The following is a 24,684-nucleotide window of genomic DNA, read 5'->3' as shown; positions in this document are numbered from 1 at the left end:
TCCTCCAGCTCTATCTGTATACTGCTGATATCTCTATGTGATCAGGATATATAGTAGTTATACACCTCCTCTCCAGCTCTATCTGTATACTGCTGCTATCTCTATGTGATCAGGATATATAGTAGTTATATACCTCCTCTCCAGCTCTATCTGTATACTGCTGCTATCTCTATGTGATCAGGATATATAGTAGTTATACACCTCCTCTCCAGCTCTATCTGTATACTGCTGCTATCTCTATGGGATCAGGATATATAGCAGTTATACACCTCTCCTCCAGCTCTATCTGTATACTGCTGCTATCTCTATAGGATCAGGATATTTAGTAGTTATACACCTCCCCTCCAGCTCTATCTGTATACTGCTGCTATCTCTATGGGATCAGGATATATAGTAGTTATACACTTCCCCTCCAGCTCTATCTGTATACTGCTGCTATCTCTATGGGATTAGGATACACAGTAGTTATACACCTCCCTACAGCTCTTTCTGTATACTGCTGCTATCTCTATGGGATCAGGATATATAGTAGTTATACACCTCCCTACAGCTCTTTCTGTATACTGCTGCTATCTCTATGGGATCAGGATATATATATATATAGTAGTTATACCCCTCCCCTCCAGCTGTCCGGGGATGCCGGGAGTTGTAGTTTTTCAATAGCTGGAGGCACTCTGGTTGGGAAACACTGCCCTATAAGAAGTTGAATGAATATGCGGTGGCATTCAGTACCTACCTGTGTGCACTGTGCTCCTGTATTCAAGGCTCAGACATTAAATTACTGGGTCACCACCTATAGGTGTCACTAGAGAGACACATTTCTTCTTCCTGCAGTAGAGCTGATTTGCATATTTTTTTCCCCAGAGTGCATTGCCAGTCTTCATACACTAGCTGTCTCTCCCCAATGACAACCAGTATCCCCCATAACTATGTCCAAAATTTAGGATATAATTCCTAACGTCAAACAATAGTAAATGTGATTGGAACGGATCACACGAAAAACCAAATAAAGGCCCCACAGACTGTAAATAATCCCAAAAATTATATCAAGGCGAAAAATTGATATACGGGGTGTCGCTGAAAGCGACACCCCGTATATCACTTTTTCGCCTTGATATAATTTTTTGGATAATTTTTGGGATAATGTCAGATTTTTGGATTTAGTTGTGTTTCCACGTGGGCGCGCAGCAGAGCCGACAGCGCCCGTCGCCCCCCCCCCCCTCCCCCCCCCCCCCCCCCCCCCCCCCCCCCCCCCCCCGCTCACGGATACTTCTCTGGAAGTTTCTGTACATTACCGTGATTTGCATGTAATGGCCGTCGCCCATTTTCTGGATTAAAGGTGTTTACTTAATAAGACTCCGCCGGCCGGGGAGAAGCCCGAAATCACAGGAAATGCAAAATGATTCATTTCTCAGTCTGTTTGAAGAAAGTTTTGAGCAAATGGTTTGAAATAAGCAGCGAGCATCAAAGTGAAGACGTCTTTGAAGTCGTCTGAATATACAGAACCTTAACCTGATCCCAGCGCTCCGCTAATGGGGGGGGCCTGATAATGAGAGCGCTGCCCCTTTAAATAAAAATCATAATATTAATCTAGCGCCCCCTAGAGGAGGTATCACCCAGATATCCACATACCCCAAGAGGCCTATGAGTGACGGTTACACCCTCCTCTCTGCTATTCATTAGTGTCGGTCTTCACTGCGGGTCTGCCATTGTATTCATAAACCAGGAAGATCAGGATGAACAAGGCGACAGGTCATACATACCTTCTATTCTCTCCTGGAAAGGTCCGGGAGACTCGGAGGAGAAAGCTTGTCTCCTGGATTACTGGTGACCACATTGATGGTTTAGTGATGGCGGGAGGTAGGTGTCTGTGTACCTGGATGAGAGAAGGGGCACTTTGGTAGTTACTCTAATAAGGGGAATTTGGTGGATACTTTTATGAGGGTACAGTGGTGGGTAATCCTATAAGAGTACTGTGGTGTGTTCTCTTATGAGGGCACTGTAGTGGGTAATCCTATAAGAGTACTGTGGTGTGTTCTCTTATGAGGGCACTGTCTTGGGTAATCCTATGAGGGTACTGTGGTGCGTTCTCTTATGAGGGCACTGTGGTGGGTAATCCTATGAGGGTACTGTGGTGGGTAATCCTATGAGGGTACTGTGGTGGGTAATCCTATGAGGGTACTGTGGTGGGTAATCCTATGAGGGTACTGTGGTGGGTAATCCTATGAGGGTACTGTGGTGTGTTCTCTTATGAGGGCACTGTCTTGGGTAATCCTATGAGGGTACTGTGGTGGGTAATCCTATGAGGGTACTGTGGTGGGTAATCTTATGAGGGTACTGTGGTGGGTAATCCTATGAGGGTACTGTGGTGGGTAATCCTATGAGGGTACTGTGGTGGGTAATCCTATGAGGGTACTGTGGTGGGTACTTTTATGAGGACCAGGGGGTGGTTACTCTAATAAGAGCACTGTGGTGGTTACTCTTATGAAAGTACTGTGGTGGGTACTCTTATGAGGACACTGTGGTGGGTACTTCAATAAGGGCACTGTGGTGGGTAATCCTATGAGGACACTGTAGTGGGACTTTTATGAGGACCAGGGGGTGGGTACTCTAATAAAGGGCACTGTGGTGGGTACTCTTATAAGGGGAATTTGATGGGTATTTTTATGAGGGTACAGTGGTGGGCAATCCTGTAAGAGTACTGTGGTGCGTTCTCTTATGAGGGCACTGGGGTGGGTAATCCTATGAGAACACGGTAGTGGGTACTTTTATGAGGACCACGGGGTGGGTACTCTAATAAGGGCACTGTGGTGGGTACTCTTATGAAAGTACTGTGGTGGGTACTCTTATGAGGGCATTGTGGTGGGTAATCCTATGAGGACACTGTAATGGGTACTTTTATGAGGACCAGGGGGTGGGTACTCAAATAAGGACACTGTGGTGGGTACTCTTATGAGGGCACTGTGGTGGGTAATCCTATGAGGACACGGTAGTGGGTACTTTTATGAGGACCACAGGTGTGGGTACTTTAATAAGGGCACTGTGGTGGGTACTCTTAAGAGGACACTGTAGAAGGTACTTTAATAAGGGCACTGTGGTGGGTACTCTTAAGAGGACACTGTAGAAGGTACTTTAATAGGGGCACTGTGGTGGGTACTCTTAAGAGGACACTGTAGAAGGTACTTTAATAAGGGCACTGTGGTGGGTATTCTTATGAAAGTACTGTGGTGGGTACTCTTATGAGGGCACTGTGATGGGTAATCCTATGAGGACACTGTAATGGGTACTTTTATGAGGACCAGGGGGTGGGTACTCTTATGAGGGCACTGTGGTGGGTAATCCTATGAGGACACTGTAATGGGTACTTTTATGAGGACCAGGGGGTGGGTACTCTTATGAGGGCACTGTGGTGGGTAATCCTATGAGGACACAGTAGTGGGTACTTTTATGAGGACCACAAGGTGGGTACTTTAATAAGAGCACTGTGATGGGTATTCTTAGGAAAGTACTGTGGTGGGTACTCTTATGAGGGCACTGTAGAAGGTACTTTAATAAGGGCACTGTATTGGGTACTCTTATGAAGGTAGTGTGGTGGGTACTTAACAGGGCACAGTGGCTGGTTCTCTTATGGGGACACTGTGCTGGCAGCTGGCACTGTTCATGGCACACTGTGGCTGGCACTTTTATGAGGTACTGTTACTATTGATGTTTCTGGAATCCCATGGCTGACATGTAAAAGTGGCAAATGTAGCTGGCAGGTAGTGTTATGGGGGCACTGTGGCAGCCACTCTTATGTAGCACTGTAGCTAGTATTGTTAATGGGACACTGTCGCCGGCCCTGTTATGGGGGCGCACTGTAGCTAGTATTGATTTGGGTGCGTTTTTTGCTGGGGTTGTTATTGGAACTGTTAGGGGTCACTGTGGCTGGTAGAGTTTTGGGAGCCCTGTGGCGGGCACTGTTATCGGTCACCGTGGCTAGCTGGCACTGTTCATGGTACTCTGTGGCTGACAGTCGTATAGAACACTGTAGCTGGTACTGTTAATGAGTCAATGCGGTCAGTACTGTTTTTGGGGAACTGTGACTGACACTGTTTTAGGGAAACAATGACTGACATACAGACAGCAGTGTAGCTGGTACAGTTATGGTGGCACTGTGATAAGCACTGTTATGGTGCACTGAAGTGTTATGAGAAGTTTATAACAAGCACTATATTAGGGGCACTGTGGCTGACATGTGAACATGGCCAACGTAGCTCCTACTCTTTTGGGGGCACTGTGTCTGGCACTGCTGCTTGACACTATGGATGGCACTGTTATGGGGCTTTGTGGCTAGCTGGCATTGTTCATGGAGCTCTGTGATTGACACTGTTAAGGTGATATAGTAGCCGATACTGTTATGGGGGCACTATGGCAGGCACTATTCTAGGGGTCGTTGCAACCTATACTCTTATGGGGCAATTGGACATAACCAAAGCAGATGTAATTATATGGTGGGCATGGGGCAGCGTCACTAGTATGAGAACAATGTAGCTGGGATTCTTGATGTGCCTTACAAGATTGGGGTCAATCTGGTATACGGTCTACATTTTAGGGGGGCATCTCTATGTAAAGAGCCGCTCTCTTTCTGGCAGCGAACAGGTTAAAGATTAGCATCTCAGACTAATGGCCGCAGATATTGAGCGAGAGTCTGTCTGCGTCTGGGGACGTGCGGGCTGTCACCGCCGCTCGCGCATAATAATGACACTCGTAATAGGTTCGGCAGCCGGACGAGGATTTATCGGAATGAACAGGAGTCAGACTCCGGGAAAAGTGTTTCGGGGGAGGGGGGATCGATAGCCGAAGGCAGCGCCCGCCGCCTTCGTGGGTGACACCGCCCGTCATCTTATGCCAATACAATCACATTTCCATCCCTGATTATGAGGCTACAGAGAATCTTCGGACGCAGCTTTGGAGGTGACTAGAGTAGAAATGTGATGGGATATCTGATGGCAACGAGGGTAAGGAAGTTGTAGCAGTAACCATAGGGGGCGCCGCCTATCGGAGCTTGGTGAGCTTCGTCCTGTTAGGTCAATGTTTCCCAACCAGCGCCCTGGTTTGGCAACACTGTATTTGGTCAATGGGGGGCATTTACTAAGGCATGTTTAGTGGACAAAATGGGCGTGGTTTCTTTTGGTGCACCAGATTTATCATCTACGACAAAGTTGCACAGAATTGCGCAAATCCCTCGCCACCCCTGACCACCCGCAACGAAGAGAATTTGCAACTGCCGATTCTGCTAACGGCGGACATCAGCTACCACACCGTGAGCCCTTTAATCTGTCAGAAAAGAGAACGACCGATACCGGCGCCTCGTGTATTACCCCCAGTATAAGGAGCAGATGGGTCCAGTGGCTGACCCAAAGCCCATATAGATGGCCGCTCACCTTAAAGGGGTACTCCGGCCCCAAGACATCTTATCCCCTATCCAAAGGATAGGGGATAAGATGTCTGATCGCGAGGGTCCCACCGCACCCACCTGTAAGTACTGCCGGAAGCACTGGAGGTTTGTAGTCTTTTGCTTCCCGACCACTGGGACGGAGTATCGTGACATCACGACTCCGCCCCTGTGTGATATCATGCCCCACCCCCTCGATGCAAGTCTATGGGAGGGGGCGTGACGGCAGTCACGCCCCCTCCCATAGACTTGCATTGAGGGAGCGGGGCATGACATCACACGGGGGTGAAGTGGTGACATCACGATACTCCGTCCCCGTGGTCAGGAGGAAAAACACCACGCCCCCTCCCATAGACTTGCATTGAGGGGGCGGGGCATGACGTCACGCGGGGGCGATGTCGTAACATCACGATACTCCGTCCCCGTGGTCGGGAGGCAAAACACCTCGCCCCCTCCCATAGACTTGCATTGAGGGGACAGGGCATGATGTCACACAAGGGGTGGAGTCGTGGTGTCATGATACTCAGTCCCCGTGGTCGGGAGGAAAAAGACTGCAAACCTCCGGCGCTTCCGGCAGTACTTACAGGTGGGTGCTGCATGCTAGATTGTGGGGGTCCCCAGCGGTGGGACCCCCGCGATCAGAAATCTTATCCCCTATCCTTTGGATAGGGGATAAGATGTCTTGGGGCCGGAGTACCCCTTTAAAAATAAGTAATATAAGTCTTCCGCCCCAGTAATAATGGGGTACTAAAGATCCGGAGTCGCTGCTCAGCCTTCTGGGTTGCAGGAGTAGACAACACTGCTATCCTGGTGCAAAGATAAGGAGTAACGGGAGGAAAAGAACCCTTGTAGAACGGCGCTGCGGACTCCCAGGTAAGGATACAAATGGACCAGGTGATGTACAAAGGTTCTCAACAGAACCATTTATTCGTGCAAGAAAATAAAAAATAAAAATAAAAAACAGGAGATGACGCGTTTCGGGAGGAGCCCTCCCTTCCTCAGATCAGAATGCATGGTAGTTGACAATCATCCATAAATAAAGGAAAAAAGGGCGCCAAATTACAAAAAAATAGGGCGTGGCTAGTGACATCATAACATATCAGCATTAAAAAAGTTAAAGGGGTACTCCGGCGCTTAGACATTTTATCCCCTATCCAAAGGATATGGGATAAGATACCTGATCGCAGGGGTTCCGCCGCTGGGGACCCTCGTGATCTTGCACGCCGCACCCCTTTAAAATCAGTCCCTGGAGCGTGTTCGCTCCGGGTCTGATTACTGTCGATCAAGGGGCCGGAGCATTGTGACGTCAAGGCTCCACCCCGTGTGATGTCACGCTCCGCCCCCTCAATGTAAGCCTATGGGAGGGGGCGGAGCCTTGACGTCACAACGCTCCGGCCCCGTGATCGGCAGTAATCAGTCCCCGGAGCGAACATGCTCCAGGGACTGATTTTAAAAGGGGTGCGGCGTGCAAGATCACGGGGGTCCCCATCAGGCATCTTATCCCCTATCCCCGTACCATGTCTGTTCTCCTTTCCCCAAAATGAAGTAATTAAATAACGACATAAGAAAATTAACTTTTTTTATGTGGGTGAGGGTAGGTCACAACTTTATTTATAAATAAATAAATGACAGTAAATAACCGTAAACAAGGCACCATTGGCTTCTGTACTGCCACACCTTCCGGTGTACCGGTCTACCTCAGGGTGAAACCTCTTCTATCTTCTTACCGCCAGCAGTGACTTAAAAAACACCCAAACAATAAAGCAATAAAAAAAGGGGAAGAGGGACAACAACTCCGGTCAATGAGGCAGAGTGAGAGGCTAGGAGGTGAGCTGGAGTTCACCCTATCAGAAGGGATGTTGGTTCCCGGGTTTTTTGTATCCCCTCCCACTGAGTTTATAGGCGCCCCGCCCCACCCCGCGCCTATAAACTCAGTGGGAGGGGATACAAAAAACCCGGGAACCAACATCCCATCTGATAGGGTGAACTCCAGCTCACCTCCTAGCTGAACCAGCAGTTACCATGCAGACTAACAGGAGGAGGGAAGGGGGGAAAGGAAAAGGAGCAAACCACCATAAAAACGGGGGAAATTAAAGGGGGTACTCCGGCCCTAAGACATCTTATCCCCTATCCCCAGTGGCGGGACCCCCGCAATCTTGCATCTGCCAGCTCACAAGTTGCCGACCCCCGCTATGCAAGTCTATGGGAGGTGGCGTGATGTCACATGGGGGGCGGAGTCATGACGTCACGATACTTCGGCCCCCGTGGCCGGTACTTGCAGTTTGTGAGCTGGCAGCGCGGCGTGCAGCTCAAAGAGGTGGGTGCCGAATGCAAGGTTCTCCAGCGGCGGGACCCCCAGGGTTAGACATCTTACCCCCTATCCTTTGGATAGGGGATAAGATGTCTTAGGGCCGGAGTACCCCTTTAAAACTAACTAGCTCCACAGTCAGTGGGGCAAGCTAGTTATACACAGCTTGCCCCTCCATGTCCGTAATACTCAGCTGAGCGCAGGACCGGAAGCGCTCACCTGTCTGTATACTACAATAGCCGAGGGTTCTGTGGCGTCCTGGCACCCCCTTGCCAGGGACGCGTGGCTATCACGTGACCGCGCGGCAGCCAATCACATAGGACCTGGATCGTACTGATGTAAACAGTGCACTCAGGGCAAGAGGACCATAGCGGCGCTGACAGCCGCGGCAATGGGAACGCAGTGTGGCGATACACCACCTATACCTAGACCTATATAGGGCTACTGTATTACCAATGTATAGGCTGGTGCTTAGTAATTAGGACACTGTACAGTTTCGTACACTTAGTATAGACTGTATACGTTGGGAGGTAAATATTCAAAAAATGGTATACAGATATGTATGTGTATACTTAGTCACAAAGGGCAGAGAAACTGTGTATGATATAAAATTATAGGGGGGGGGAGGGGTAAACATAAATATAAGTATAAAAGTGTATTAAAAAGCCAGAACATGGGATAAAAGGTCCATAGATATGTCACAATTTACGTACTATGCTAGTAAATGCAGAAATAAATAATTTCTGTGATAAAAGGGTCTACAAAAAATGTGCAGTTGCCTTGAGGCACTATGTAATAAAAAAGGCATTTTCGGTGTTATTTCTATGTTTAGTGACTCTCTCTCGGAGGCACCTGATAGTTCTACCCACATGTTGGATCCCACAACCACATATTGCGTAGAACAATTTAGGAGAGTATTGATTTGAAAAGTTTCTCCAGTGCTTCTGGAGGCAAAGGATTTGGCCCTTTAAATGCCGTGATCAATGCCGATCACTGCATCTAAAGGGCAAAATGACAGATGCCGGTGAGTTTGGATCACACTGCGGGGGTCTGGTGAGTTCAAATGGCAGCCCTTAGGCTGCCATTTGAACTCATCGGACCCCCGCAGTGCGATCCGAACTCAACGGCATCTGTCATTTTTCCTATGGACAGATCTCTTAGGCTGTGTTCACACGGCAGAATGTCTGCCCGGAAAATTTCTGTTGCAAACATACTGCAGACATTTGGCACCGACAGAGTGTACCGGCACTAGGACCACTCGGAAGTGTGCCGTCTCCATAGACAGCAATGCACTTTTGAGAGGATTCCGCAGAAGGAATTGACATGTCAATTCTTACTGTGGAGGCTGCAATCGGAATTTTCCGCGGCAGGTGTTTCCACTGCGGAAATTCGGCTCTGTGCACGGTGCAGCAGAATCCCATTGAAAACAATGGGACTCTGCGCCAATGAAATTTTGGAAATTTGGCTGTGTGAACAAAGACCTACAAGAAGGCAGACTGTACAAGAAGATCGTCGATAGTACTGATCATTATTATGTTATTAAATAGTACTGAACAGTATTAGCAATCAAATGATTGCTTTTACTAGTCCCCTATGGTAAGTGTACAATAAATAATAAAAAATAATAAAAATAAAATAAAACAAAAATTTAAGTGGCTATTCCAGGCAAAAACTTTTTTTTATATATCAACTGGCTCCGGAAAGTTAAACAGATTTGTAAATTACTTCAATTAAAAAATCTTAATCCTTCCAATAGTTATTAGCTTCTGAAGTTGAGTTATTGTTTTCTGTCTAACTGCTCTCTGATGACTCACGTCCCGGGAGCTGTGCAGTTCCTATGGGGATATTCTCCCATCATGCACAGCTCCCGGGATGTGACATCATTGTGCAGTTAGACAGAAAACTTCAGAAGCTAATAACTATTGGAAGGATTAAGATTTTTTAATAGAAGTAATTTACAAATCTGTTTAACTTTCCGGAGCCAGTTACATAGTTAAATAGTTAGTACGGTCGAAAAAAGACATATGTCCATCAGTTGATTTATAAAAAAAAGTTTTTGCCTGGAATACCCCCTTTAATTACCCACCTTTTCCCTTTAAAGAAGAAAAAAACTGAAATGAAAGTTAAAAATGATAAATAGTTGGTATCACCATGTGTGGAATTGTCAGAACACACAGCGAACAGCATCAACATAAAGAAAAAAAGAAACGGCAGATTTGCTCATTTATGGTCACATCGTATACCCAAAAATTTTTGGGGGAAGTTATAGTGGTCAGAATAGGACAATTTTATACCTATTTTATATTTATTTATTTGTTAAATTTTATAATTTATACTTATTTTGTCAAAAAAGTGTAACTTTTTTTTGTTTTTTTTGTTAATTAAGTAATACAATAATAGAAAAGCATATAACCATGGTTATTGTTTTAATCATATTGACTCACAAAATAAAAAAAATATATACATATATCAGTTTTCCCTTAAAGGGGTTCTCCAGAAAAAACTTTTTTTTATATATCAACTGGCTCCAGAAAGTTAAACAGATTTGTAAATTACTTCTATTAAAAAAATCTTAATCCTTTCAGTACTTATGAGCTTCTGAAGTTGAGTTGTTCTTTTCTGTCTAAGTGCTCTCTGATGACACATGTCTTGGGCACCGCCCAGTTTAGAAGAGGTTTGCTATGGGGATTTGCTTCTAAATTGGGCGATTCCCGAGACACGTGTCATCAGAGAGGATTTAGACAGAAAAGAACAACTCAACTTCAGAAGCTCATAAGTACTGAAAGGATTAAGATTTTTTAATAGAAGTCATTTACAAATCTGTGTAACTTTTTGGAGCCAGTTGATATAGATATATATATAAAAAATTCCTGGATAACCCCTTTAAAATATTGTTTGGCCGACGAAGATTCGGTAAGTTGACTCTGGAAATTGCAGGCGTCAGAAATAATATTGTACGTCTTGACCCTTCTCAGAGGTCGTCTTCATCGTCGAAGGTTTCCGTACATCTTAGAAGAACCGTCTCGTAATCGCTCTGTGCGACAGACTCCTTGAATTGTGAATTGCATAAAAACAAAACGTTACAAAATTTTGTTTCTTTTTCAATTTCCCTCCACAAAATTTTTATAATTTTTTTTGCTTCACTACTCAAGATATCATTACAAAGTACAATTCAACGTGCAAAATGAAAACAAAAAACTTAACTTGATTATAAAGTCAAAATTTAGTAAAATGGGTGCGCCATGTAACCCCACAACACCGCAGATAATAAATCTCCCCCATAGAGTGTATATGTAGCACCAGTCTTCCCAAGTAGAGCGACACTCGGTCAGCGAGACGCGCCGGCTTGACCGTGGGCGCTCGGCGCTCTGGGAAGAAGACACGTTAAGTAAAAGCTGTCACTCTGTGGCTCCGCACCTTATGCAATGTGTGAATTAGGTTTCTCGCTCTGTTCTCAGCCAAAAAGAACATTCACAGTTTTCTTCATTTTCTTCTAAAGATGTTGACGGTGTTGGGGGGTTCCTGGAGTTCACCGCAAGCTGTGCCGAGCCCACTTACCGGCTGAGGCGTACAAAGTGGTGCAGAAAAGAGAAGAAAGTGGAGGGGGGGGGGGGGGGGTTCTCAGCGGCTGCTGAGCGGGATAAAAGAGAGAAGACGATAGTTATATGAGATGGTTAATTACTAAATCAGTGTTTCCCAAACAGGGCGACTTTGGCTGTCAGAGCATGCTGGGAGTTATAGTTTTGCATCAGCTAGAGGCACCTAAGTTGGCAAACACCAACCATGGTACTATAATACTGTCTCCTATGTACAAGAATATAACTACTATAATACTGCTCCTATATACAAGAATATATCTACTATAATACTGCTCCTATATACAAGAATATAACTACTATAATACTGTCTCCTATGTACAAGAATATAACTACTATAATACTGCCTCTATATACAAGAATATAACTACTATAATACTGCTCCTATATACAAGAATATAACTACTATAATACTGCTCCTATATACAAGAATATAACTACTATAATACTGCTCCTATATACAAGAATATATCTACTATAATACTGCTCCTATATACAAGAATATAACTACTATAATACTGCTCCTATACACAAGAATATAGCTACTATAATACTGCTCCTATATACAAGAATATAACTGTTACGCCGAGCGCTCCGGGTCCCCGCTCCTCCCCGGAGCGCTCGCTTCACTCTCCCCGCGGCAGCGCTCCGGTCACGTCCTCTGACCCGGGGCGCTGCGATTCCGCTGCCAGCCGGGATGCGATTCGCGATGCGGGTAGCGCCCGCTCGCGATGCGCACCCCGGCTCCCCTACCTGACTCGCTCTCCGTCTGTTCTGTCCCGGCGCGCGCGGCCCCGCTCCCTAGGGCGCGCGCGCGCCGGGTCTCTGCGATTTAAAGGGCCACTGCGCCGCTGATTGGCGCAGTGGTTCCAATTAGTGTGTTCACCTGTGCACTTCCCTATATCACCTCACTTCCCCTGCACTCCCTTGCCGGATCTTGTTGCACTTGTGCCTAGTGAAAGCGTTCCCTTGTCTGTTCCTAGTCCGTGTTCCTGACCTCCTGCCGTTGCCCCTGACTACGAATCTTGCCGCCTGCCCCCGACCTTCTGCTACGTCCGACCTTGCTTCTGCCTACTCCCTTGTACCGCGCCTATCTTCAGCATCTTCAGCAGCCAGAGAGGTGAGCCGTTGCTAGTGGATACGACCTGGTCACTACCGCCGCAGCAAGACCATCCCGCTTTGCGGCGGGCTCTGGTGAAAACCTGTAGTGGCTTAGAACCGGTCCACTAGCGCGGTCCTCGCTATCCCTCTCTGGCACAGAGGATCCACTACCTGCCAGCCGGCATCGTGACAATAACTACTATAATACTGCTCCTATATACAAGAATATAAATACTATAATACTGCTCCTATATACAAGAATCTAACTACTATAATACTGCTCCTATATACAAGAATCTAACTACTATAATACTGCTCCTATATACAAGAATATAATTACTGTAATACTGCTCCTATATACAAGAATATAACTACTATAATACTGCTCCTATATACAAGAATATAACTACTATAATACTGCTCCTATATATAAGAATATAACTACTATAATACTGCTCCTATATACAAGAATATAACTACTATAATACTGCCTCCTATATACAAGTATATAACTACTATAAGAATCCAAAAAGCAAGTAAAGAAAGGAGTACCGCACTCACCCACTGTCAAAAGCCGGGAACGGGAGAGGTTTATTTCAGATCATAAGATCGGAATAACAGGTGCAGGACGTGGAGGAGGGAAAAAAAGCCACACACGACTAGTTTCACGCCGGACGGCGCTTTCTCTGGCTGGCTTGGTAGCCAAGCCAGCCAGAGAAAGCGCCGTCCGGCGTGAAACTAGTCGTGTGTGGCTTTTTTTCCCTCCTCCACGTCCTGCACCTGTTATTCCGATCTTATGATCTGAAATAAACCTCTCCCGTTCACGGCTTTTGACAGTGGGTGAGTGCGGTACTCCTTTCTTTACTTGCTTTTTGGATTCATATTGAATACTATACCGTTACCTGCACCTCCAGGTCTAGCCTGGATTATCAGTCCACCTGCACAGCCTCGCTTTGTATGCTAAGAACTTTACCTGTTACTAAGGGAGACCACACAATAGTGCCACTCATCTTGTTGGACTATATAACTACTATAATGCTGCTCCTATATACAAGAATTTAACTACTATAATACTGCTCCTATATACAAGAATATAACTACTATAATGCTGCTCCTATATACAAGAATATAACTACTATAATACTCCTCATATATACAAGAATATAACTGCTATAATATTGTCTCCTATATACAAGAATATAACTACTATAATACTGCTCCTGTATACAAGAATATAACTACTATAATACTGCTCCTATATACAAGAATATAACTACTATAATACTGCTCCTATATACAAGAATATAACTACTATAATACTGCTCCTATATACAAGAATATAACTACTATAATACTGCTCCTATATACAAGAATATAACTACTATAATTCTGCTCCTATATACAAGAATATAACTTCTATAATACTGCCTCCTATATACAAGAATATAACTACTATAATACTGCTCCTATATACAAGAATATAACTACTATAATACTGCTCCTATATACAAGAATATAACTACTATAATACTGCTCCTATATACAAGAATATAACTACTATAATACTGCCCTTATATACAAGAATATAACTACTATAATACTGCTCCTATGTTGGTTAATTGATTGCTCTATACCAGTGTTTCCTAACCAGGGTGCCTCCAGCTGTTGCAAAACTACAACTCCCAGCATGCCTGGACAGCCATGCAACAGCTGGAGGCACTCTGATTGGGAAACACTGCTCTCAATAGGTTGGTGGATTGATGTAATAATTAATCATGTAACGCTTTCTCTCTCCTCACAGGGGTGATACTTCTGCTCCTGGACAAGTTGCGCAAGATGAAATGGGAGCAGATGTGGCGACTGACGGCCGAACGGGAACTGATGAGCATGCTATCTACCTCCTTGGCTGATCAAGTGAGCGCAGCTATGATATCTGTGACATATTCGGTGGCGGTACTATTCATGTCTGGCCTCATCTCCTCATACCTCGCTGTGAAAACAAGATCCGTGTGTCTCTTTCACTTATAATAACGCAGTAAGAGCGGATGAATATTTAATGCAGACAAAATACAGAAGTACAAGCGGGGATCGGGTACAGAACACATTACGACACGTATGCCTGGCATTGTAATATCGGAATTCAGTCTGGTCAGGACGCACTGAAACAGAAGAATATAACTACTATAATACTGCCCCCTATATACAAGAATATAACTAATATAATGCTGCTCCTATATACAAGAATATAACTACTATAATACTGTCTCCTATATACAAGAATATAACTACTATAATACTGCTCCTATATACAAGAATATATCTACTATAATACTGTCTCCTATATACAAGAATATAACTACTATAATACTGCCGCCCCTATATACAAGAATATAACTACTATAATACGGTTCCTATATACAAGAATATAACTACTATAATACTGCCCCCTATATACAAGAATATAACTAATATAATGCTGCTCCTATATACAAGAATATAACTACTATAATACTGCTCATATATACAGGAATATAACTACTATAATACTGCTCCTATATACAAGAATATAACTACTATAATACTGCTCCTATATACAAGAATATAACTACTATAATACTGCCCCCTATATACAGGAATATAACTACTATAATACTGCTCCCATATACATTAATATAACTACTATAATACTGCTCCTTTATAAAGGAATATAACTACTATAATACTGCTCCTATATACAAGAATATAACTACTATAATACTGCTCCTATATACAAGAATATAACTACTATAATACTGCTCCTATATACAAGAATATAACTACTATAATACTGCTCCTATATACAAGAATATAACTACTATAATACTGCTCATATATACAGGAATATAACTACTATAATAATGCTCCTATATACAAGAATATAACTACTATAATACTGCTCCTATATACAAGAATAAAACTACTATAATACTGCCCCCTATATACAGGAATATAACTACTATAATACTGCTCCCATATACATTAATATAACTACTATAATACTGCTCCTTTATAAAGGAATATAACTACTATAATACTGCTCCTATATACAAGAATATAACTACTATAATACTGCTCCTATATACAAGAATATAACTACTATAATACTGCTCCTATATACAAGAATATAACTACTATAATACTGCCCCTATATACAAGAATATAACTACTATAATACTGCTCCTATATATAAGAATATAACTACTGTAATACTGTTCCTATATACAAGAATATAACTACTATAATACTGCCCCTATATACAAGAATATAACTACTATGATACAGCTCCTATATACAAGAATATAACTACTATAATACTGCTCCTATATACAAGAATGTATCTACTATAATACTGTCTCCTATATACAAGAATATAACTACTATAATACTGCTCCTATATACAAGAATTTAACTGCTATAATACTGCCTCCTATATACAAGAATATAACTACTATAATACTGCTCCTATATACAAGAATATAACTGCTATATTACTGCTCCTATATACAAGTATATAACTACTATAATACTGCTCCTTTATAAAGGAATATAACTACTATTATACTGCTCCTATATACAAGAATATAACTACTATAATACTGCTCCTATATACAAGAATATAACAACTATAATACTGCTCCTATATACAAGAATATAACTACTATAATACTGCTCCTATATACAAGAATATAACTACTATAATACTGCTCATATATACAGGAATATAACTACTATAATACTGCTCCTATATACAAGAATATAACTACTATAATACTGCTCCTATATACAAGAATATAACTACTATAATACTGCCCCCTATATACAGGAATATAACTACTATAATACTGCTCCCATATACATTAATATAACTACTATAATACTGCTCCTTTATAAAGGAATATAACTACTATAATACTGCTCCTATATACAAGAATATAACTACTATAATACTGCTCCTATATACAAGAATATAACTGCTATAATACTGCTCCTATATACAAGAATATAACTACTATAATACTGCTCCTATATACAAGAATATAACTACTATAATACTGCTCCTATATACAAGAATATAACTACTATAATACTGCTCCTATATACAAGAATATAACTACTATAATACTGCTCCTATAGAGACTATGCTTAACCCCTGAGTGTTCTTTTCTTGTCTCCCCCCCTCAGGACATCTTCAATGCTGTCATCAAGCAGAACCCGTTTTTGGTACACCAGCTCCCCTGTTTTTGGAACGTGCAGCTTTCGGATCACACCCGCTCCGAGCAGTGCTACCGGGACGTCTCGGATCTGAAGGTGAGGCGTGGCAGTGGCGGGAAAGGCGTTTTGCTCTTCATGTGTGTACAGCAGAGTGTAAAGTGCCAACATCCGGACCCCCGCTGCTCATATGACCTGAGCTTCGATAATCATTACGTTTCGGTTGATATGAACCGCAGGGGTCCTCCAAGTGTTAAAGGGGTACTCCGTTGCTAGACATCATATCCCCTATGCAAAGGATAGGGGATAAGATGTCTGATCGCAGGGGTCCGGCCATTGGACCCCCCGTGATCTCCGTGCATACACCTGGCATTCTAGACATGAATGAGGGGGGCGTGGTATGACATCACAAGGGGGCGTGGCATGACCTCACGACCACAGCTTCTGATGGCTTATGACTGCACGGAGATCGTGGGGGGTCCCAGCGGCCGGACCCCCGACATCAGACATATTATCCTCTAACCTTTGGATACGAGATAAGATATCTAGCAATGGAGTACCCCTTTAAGCTGAGGATTACTCTATAGCCGTATATCACAGTCGCCGTCTCTGCTAAGACATCAAGGAGACTCTCAGAAAGGAAGGGGGTTGTCCTAGAAGAGTTAGCTGGGTTCCTCCATGTACTTACCTCTCACTGTTCTTCACTATCCCTCTTCTCCTGGGTTCTACCGCGTCAGGATGTTGTTGGCACCAGATATCAGTGTGCAGGAACAGGGGGAGGTGAGTATTTGTCTGGTCTCATGGATGTGAAGGGATACTTTGGCCTCCTAGTATCCAGATCCCCGGACCATTATACAAACCCTAAAATATACATCCAAAGTTGTTGGCACTACAGATCAGTGGAAAGTGCAGGAACAGGGGGAGGTGAGTGTTTGTCTGGTCTCATGGATGTGAAGGCCTCCTAGTATTTAGACCCCTGACTATTATACAAACCCAAAAGTATACCTCCAATGTTGTTGGCACCAGAGATCAGTAGGAAGTGCAGGAAAAGGGGTAGGTGAGTATCTGAAGGTCTAGTATAACAGCTGTAATAAGGGGTAGTTTGACCTTATAGTATCCAGATCCCCGGACCATTATACAAACCCTAAAATATACATCCAAAGTTGTTGGCACTACAGATCAGTGGAAAGTGCAGGAACAGGGGAAGGTGAGTATCTGTCTGGTCTCATGGTTGTAAAGAGGTAGTATGGCCTCCTTATATTGAGACCCCAAGCTATTATAAAACCCCCAAAATATACATACAATATTATGGGAAGCAGAGGTCAGTGGAAATGAAGGGGCAGGAGAAGGTGAGTATCTGGTGTCATGATTGTAGGTAGTTTGACCTCATAGTATTGAGATCCCAGAACATTATACAAATCCAAAAGTATACCTCCAATGTGAAGGGCATTAGAGGTCAATTGGAAGTGCAGGAACAGGGGATGGTTGATAAATATATATGAGAGAGAGATAGATATGAGATAGATAGATAAATATGAGATAGATAGATAAATAGATAGATATGGGATAGATAGATATGAAATAGATAGATATGAGATAGATAGATATGAGATAGATAGATAGATATGAGATATATAGATATGAGATATATAGATATGAGATAGATAGATAGATATGAGATAGATAGATATGAGAGAGATAGATATGAGATAGATAGATAGATAGATATGAGAGAGATAGATATGAGAGAGATAGATATGAGATAGATAGATAGATAGATAGATAGATAGATAGATAGATATGAGAGAGATAGATATGAGAGAGATAGATATGAGTTAGATAGATAGATAGATAGATATGAGATAGATAGATATGAGATAGATAGATAGATAGATATGAGATAGATAGATAGATATGAGAGAGATAGATAGATATGAGAGAGATAGATAGATAGATATGATAGATAGATATGAGAGAGATAGATATGAGATAGATAGATATGAGAGAGAGAGATAGATAGATAGATAGATATGAGAGAGATAGATATGAGAGAGATAGATATGAGATAGATAGATATGAGATAGATAGATAGATAGATATGAGAGAGAGATAGATATGAGTTAGATAGATAGATAGACATGAGATAGATATGAGAGAGATAGATAGATAGATAGATAGATAGATATGAGATAGATAGATAGATAGATATGAGATAGATAGATAGATAGATAGATAGATATGAGATAGATAGATATGGGATAGATAGATAGATGAGAGATAGATAGATAGATAGATAGATAGATATGAGATAGATAGATATGAGATAGATAGATAGATAGATATGAGATAGATAGATAGATATGAGATAGATATGAGATAGATATGAGATAGATATGAGATAGATAGATAGATATGAGATAGATATGAGATAGATATGAGATAGATATGAGATAGATATGAGATAGATATGAGATAGATAGATAGATAGATAGATATGAGATAGATAGATATGAGATAGATAGATAGATATGAGATAGATATGAGATAGATATGAGATAGATAGATAGATAGATATGAGATAGATATGAGATAGATAGATATGAGATAGATATGAGATAGATAGATATGAGATAGATAGATAGATATGAGATAGATAGATATGAGATAGATATGAGATAGATAGATAGATATGAGATAGATAGATATGAGATAGATATGAAATAGATATGAGATAGATAGATAGATATGAGATAGATATGAGATAGATAGATATGAGATAGATAGATGTGATTTAGATATTAGGTGGGTAAATAGTTAAAGTAAAGAATGTGACTACAATGTTGAATATGTGAAGTTCTCTGTGAGCCGCGGATCTCTGTCATGTTATTAATAGCCTTTTATGTAAGACAACTTGTTTTCGGGCTTTAGAAGCCATTTACGCTCGTTATTTACACATTTTGCCGGAGAATAAAGAATTAAAGCGGAGCCAAGTGCCAATTACAAGCGTCTTTATTGGTGCTCAGCGAGCGGACGCCGGCGCCCGCCATGTTACATGACACCTCTCCCCATTACCGCGCAGGCTTATTACACCTGAAGAAACTTCGCTCCTCACTTTATCAGATAATAAAGGATATTATGTAATTAATAAGCGACATAATGAAAGACTCCGGCGAAATTAATGAAGGGAAGAACAAGCTGTTCCACATTCACCGCTTCAGAAATAGGACAGAGAGATATTGGGATATAATAGCGAAGATGGAACAAGGTTTTATCTGGATCAGGTCTCATACGTACGAGCAGACGCAGAGAGAGTCCCAGAAGTAATGCCGCTATTATACTCACTCTGAGAACTTTCTACAGGTTTTACAGCATTGTTTTTACATAGGTGGTGGGGAGCGAAAGCTGGTCCAGTCCTTGGTGGTCTGGAAATGTTAAGGGGTTAATATATTATATCCACAGTGGTATGGAGTGGACTTTTCAGGTATTATGTGCTTAATATATGCAGTGCTATTCAGGTAATACCTCGGTGGTATGGGGTTTATATCCCTGGTTGTATGGGAGGAGAGGTTGGTATCCCTGGTGGTATGGGGTAAGTATCCCTGGTGATATGGGGTAAATATCCCTGGTGGTATGGGGTAAATATCCCTGGAGGTATGGGTAAATATCCCTGGTGGTATGGGGTAAATATCCCTGGTGGTATGGGGTAAATATCCTTGGTGGTATGGGGTAAATATCCCTGGTGGTATGGGGTAAATATCCCTGGTAGTATGGGGTAAATATCCCTGGAGGTATGGAGATAATAGCCCTGTAATTTTGAACGTAATATTCCTAGAAGTATGGGGTCAACGTTACTGAAGGTATGGGGTTAATATCCCTGGTGGTATTGGGGGGGGGGGTTTAATATAGCTGGTGGTATGTGGTTAATATCCCTGGTGGTATGGGGGGCTTAATATAACTGGTGGTATGTGGTTAATATCCCTGGTGGTATGGGGGGGGGGGGGGGGGGGGTTAATATCCCTGGTGGTTTAGAGTTGATATTCCTGGTGGTATGGGAGGAAAAGGCTGGAGGTTATTATCCCTGGTGGAAGGGAGGGCTGGTATCCTTTTGGCATGGGATTAATATCCCTGGTGAGATAGGGTTAATGTTCCTTATGGTATGGGGGGGGGTGAAGGGTTATCAGTATTTTCTGCGTTGCATTAGTGTCATGTGTTAAAGTGTACCTGTCATCAACAAAATCTTTTTATATAATGTAGATAACACCATTATATGTATATTTGTGATATACATTGGTTAAAAAATGTGTATATTTTTGTCCCTACAGCAATTGTCTGTGTGTTTTTATGAGGAGTCCAAATACAGGAAGTGCGGGTGAACAAGCGGGGCTCTGTGCAGTAGGAAAAAGCAGGACAGTGTGTACTGAGGAGAAGCAGGGCTCTGAGCATGAGGACCTGCAGGACAGTGTGCACTGAGGAGAAGCAGGGCACTGAGCAGTGAGGACAAGCAGGACAGTGTGCACTGAGGAGAAGCAGGGCTCTGAGCACTGAGGACAAGCAGGACAGTGTGCACTGAGGAGAAGCAGGGCACTGAGCAGTGAGGACAATCAGGACAGTGTGCACTGAGGAGAAGCAGGGCTCTGAGCACTGAGGACAAGCAGGACAAGCAGGACAGTGTGCACTGAGGAGAAGCAGGGCTCTGAGCAGTGTGGACAAGCAGGACAGTGTGCACTGAGGAGAAGCAGGGCTCTGAGCAGTGTGGACAAGCAGGACAGTGTGCACTGAGGGGAAGCAGGGCTCTGAGCATGAGGACAAGCAGGACAGTGTGCACTGAGGAGAAGCAGGGCTCTGAGCAGTGAGGACAAGCAGGACAGTGTGCACTGAGGAGAAGCAGGGCTCTGAGCAGTGAGGACAAGCAGGACAGTGTGCACTGACGAGAAGCAGGGCTCTGAGCAGTGAGGACAAGCAGGACAGTGTGCACTGAGGAGAAGCAGGGCTCTGAGCAGTGAGGACAAGCAGGACAGTGGGCACTGAGGAGAAGCAGGGCTCTGAGCAGTGAGGACAAGCAGGACAGTGTGCACTGAGGAGAAGCAGGGCTCTGAGCAGTGAGGACAAGCAGGACAGTGTGCACCTAGGAGAAGCAGGGCTCTGAGCAGTGAGGACAAGCAGGACAGTGTGCACTGAGGAGAAGCAGGGCTCTGAGCAGTGAGGACAAGCAGGACAGTGTGCAATGAGGAGAAGCAGGGCTCTGAGCAGTGTGGACAAGCAGGACAGTGTGCACTGAGGAGAAGCAGGGCTCTGAGCAGTGAGGACAAGCAGGACAGTGTGCACTGAGGAGAAGCAGGGCTCTGAGCAGTGAGGACAAGAAGGACAGTGTGCACTGAGGAGAAGCAGGGCTCTGAGCAGTGTGGACAAGCAGGACAGTGTGCACTGAGGAGAAGCAGGGCTCTGAGCAGTGAGGACAAGCAGGACAGTGTGCACTGAGGAGAAGCAGGGCTCTGAGCAGTGAGGACAAGCAGGACAGTGTGCACTGAGGAGAAGCAGGGCTCTGAGCACTGAGGACAAGCAGGACAGTGTGCACTGAGGAGAAGCAGGGCTCTGAGCAGTGTGGACAAGCAGGACAGTGTGCACTGAGGAGAAGCAGGGCTCTGAGCAGTGTGGACAAGCAGGACAGTGTGCACTGAGGAGAAGCAGGGCTCTGAGCAGTGTGGACAAGCAGGACAGTGTGCACTGAGGGGAAGCAGGGCTCTGAGCATGAGGACAAGCAGGACAGTGTGCACTGAGGAGAAGCAGGGCTCTGAGCAGTGAGGACAAGCAGGACAGTGTGCACTGAGGAGAAGCAGGGCTCTGAGCAGTGTGGACAAGCAGGACAGTGTGCACTGAGGAGAAGCAGGGCTCTGAGCAGTGAGGACAAGCAGGGCAGTGTGCACTGAGGAGAAGCAGGGCTCTGAGCAGTGAGGACAAGCAGGACAGTGTGCACTGAGGAGAAGCAGGGCTCTGAGCAGTGAGGACAAGCAGGACAGTGTGCGCTGAGGAGAAGCAGGGCTCTGAGCAGTGAGGACAAGCAGAACAGTGTGCACTGAGGAGAAGCAGGGCTCTGAGCAGTGAGGAAAAGCAGGACAGTGTGCACTGACGAGAAGCAGGGCTCTGAGCAGTGAGGACAAGCAGGACAGTGTGCACTGAGGAGAAGCAGGGCTCTGAGCAGTGAGGACAAGCAGGACAGTGTGCACTGAGGAGAAGCAGGGCTCTGAGCAGTGAGGACAAGCAGGACAGTGTGCACTGAGGAGAAGCAGGGCTCTGAGCAGTGAGGACAAGCAGGACAGTGTGCACCTAGGAGAAGCAGGGCTCTGAGCAGTGAGGACAAGCAGGACAGTGTGCACTGAGGAGAAGCAGGGCTCTGAGCAGTGAGGACAAGCAGGACAGTGTGCAATGAGGAGAAGCAGGGCTCTGAGCAGTGAGGACAAGCAGGACAGTGTGCACTGAGGAGAAGCAGGGCTCTGAGCAGTGTGGACAAGCAGGACAGTGTGCACTGAGGAGAAGCAGGGCTCTGAGCAGTGAGGACAAGCAGGACAGTGTGCACTGAGGAGAAGCAGGGCTCTGAGCAGTGTGGACAAGCAGGACTGTGTGCACTGAGGCTCTATAACATGGTCCTGACTCATACATCAGGATGATTGACAAGCAAGAAGTCTGCACAGATCCCTGCTTGTCCCGCCCTCACTTCCTGTATTTGGACTCATTATAGAGACACACAGACAATAGCTGTAGGGACAGCATATAATGGTATTATCTACATTATATAAAAAGTTTTTATTGACAACAGGTACACTTTAAGCTCTCATATCCCTGGTGGTCTAGTGTAGGTCAGACCTAATATCCCTTGTGGTCTTGTGGGAGATTAATTGTCCAGGGTGGTCTAGGGCAGGACTGGAGCCATCATTATGCCCCTAAAGCACTCCCATGGGGAAAGCTCTGACACCTCATTTGGCCGAACCCATTGGTTGAGACCTGATTGGTTACTACGTCTTGTATCCAAGTCTTGCTACAACTTTTTTGGCACCGATTTTGTCACAACGGCAAGTGATGCAAAAAAAAAAAATATTGGCACAGTACTCGGCGCCCATTACACAGGTAATTAACCCTAAATCCTGATTTGCGGGTTCATTTCCCCCGTACAATGTGACCTTGGCCTCACGTGGGGACGGTGAAATGTCACTTCAGCCTCCCCGAATCTTACCGCGTGTTGGGAAAGAGATTTAATTGCTTTCGCTCATTTCTGCCTTAGAGCTTAAAGTAATTACAAGAAACGAGCGCCGAACAAATCCCCGAAAAACAAAAACATCTCCAATATACCAGCTGTGGAAGCGCTTCCGGGGACTCCTGACATATACGCACCGTGGAAAAAATAAATATATATATATCTTCAAATATATTTATTTATTTATACACATATAAAGATATAAAAACATTTTTTTTATATATAATTCTTAAAATTATTAAATATATAGGAATATATATTACAATTAAATGTTTTATTTTATTTAATAAAATATATTGACGCTGCAGGATTCCATCATGTTTTATGCTCCAACCACCCCCAAAGCTGCATTCAGTATTTTGCACTCCAGATCAGTGTTTCCCAAGCAGGGTGCATCCAGCTGTTGTAGAACTACAACTCCCAGCATGCCCGGACAGCCTTCAGCTGTATATCCAGATCCCATAGATATAGCAGCAGTATACAGATAGAGCGGGAGGGAAGGTGTATAACTACTATATATACTGATCCCATAGAGATAGCAGCATTATACAGATAGAGATGGAGGGGAGGTGTATAACTACTATATATCCTGTTCCCATAGAGATAGCAGCAGTATACAGAGAGCTGGAGGGGAGGTGTATAACTACTATATATCCTGATCCCATAGAGATAGCAGCAGTATACAGATAGAGCTGGAAGGAGAGGTGTATAACTACTATATATCCTGGTTCCATAGAAATAGCAGCAG

At 43.9% G+C, this 24,684-nt stretch overlaps 1 protein-coding gene across 3 annotated transcripts in view; it reads left to right on the top strand.

Annotated features, from left to right (window-relative positions):
- The window catches only part of LARGE1 (LARGE xylosyl- and glucuronyltransferase 1), a 410,766-nt gene that overhangs the window by 347,071 nt on the left and 39,011 nt on the right, over positions 1–24,684 (top strand). For all 3 annotated transcript variants that reach the window (XM_056517630.1, XM_056517631.1, XM_056517632.1), the window contains 2 exons: positions 14,241–14,353; positions 16,661–16,786. In XM_056517630.1, the coding sequence (XP_056373605.1) occupies positions 14,241–14,353; positions 16,661–16,786 (239 nt within the window). The remainder of the gene's footprint in view (positions 1–14,240; positions 14,354–16,660; positions 16,787–24,684) is intronic.

This window comes from Hyla sarda, chromosome 4 (genome assembly GCF_029499605.1).
Source record: "Hyla sarda isolate aHylSar1 chromosome 4, aHylSar1.hap1, whole genome shotgun sequence".
Taxonomy (NCBI): domain Eukaryota; kingdom Metazoa; phylum Chordata; class Amphibia; order Anura; family Hylidae; genus Hyla; species Hyla sarda.
This window is presented reverse-complemented; position numbering and strand designations above follow the sequence as displayed.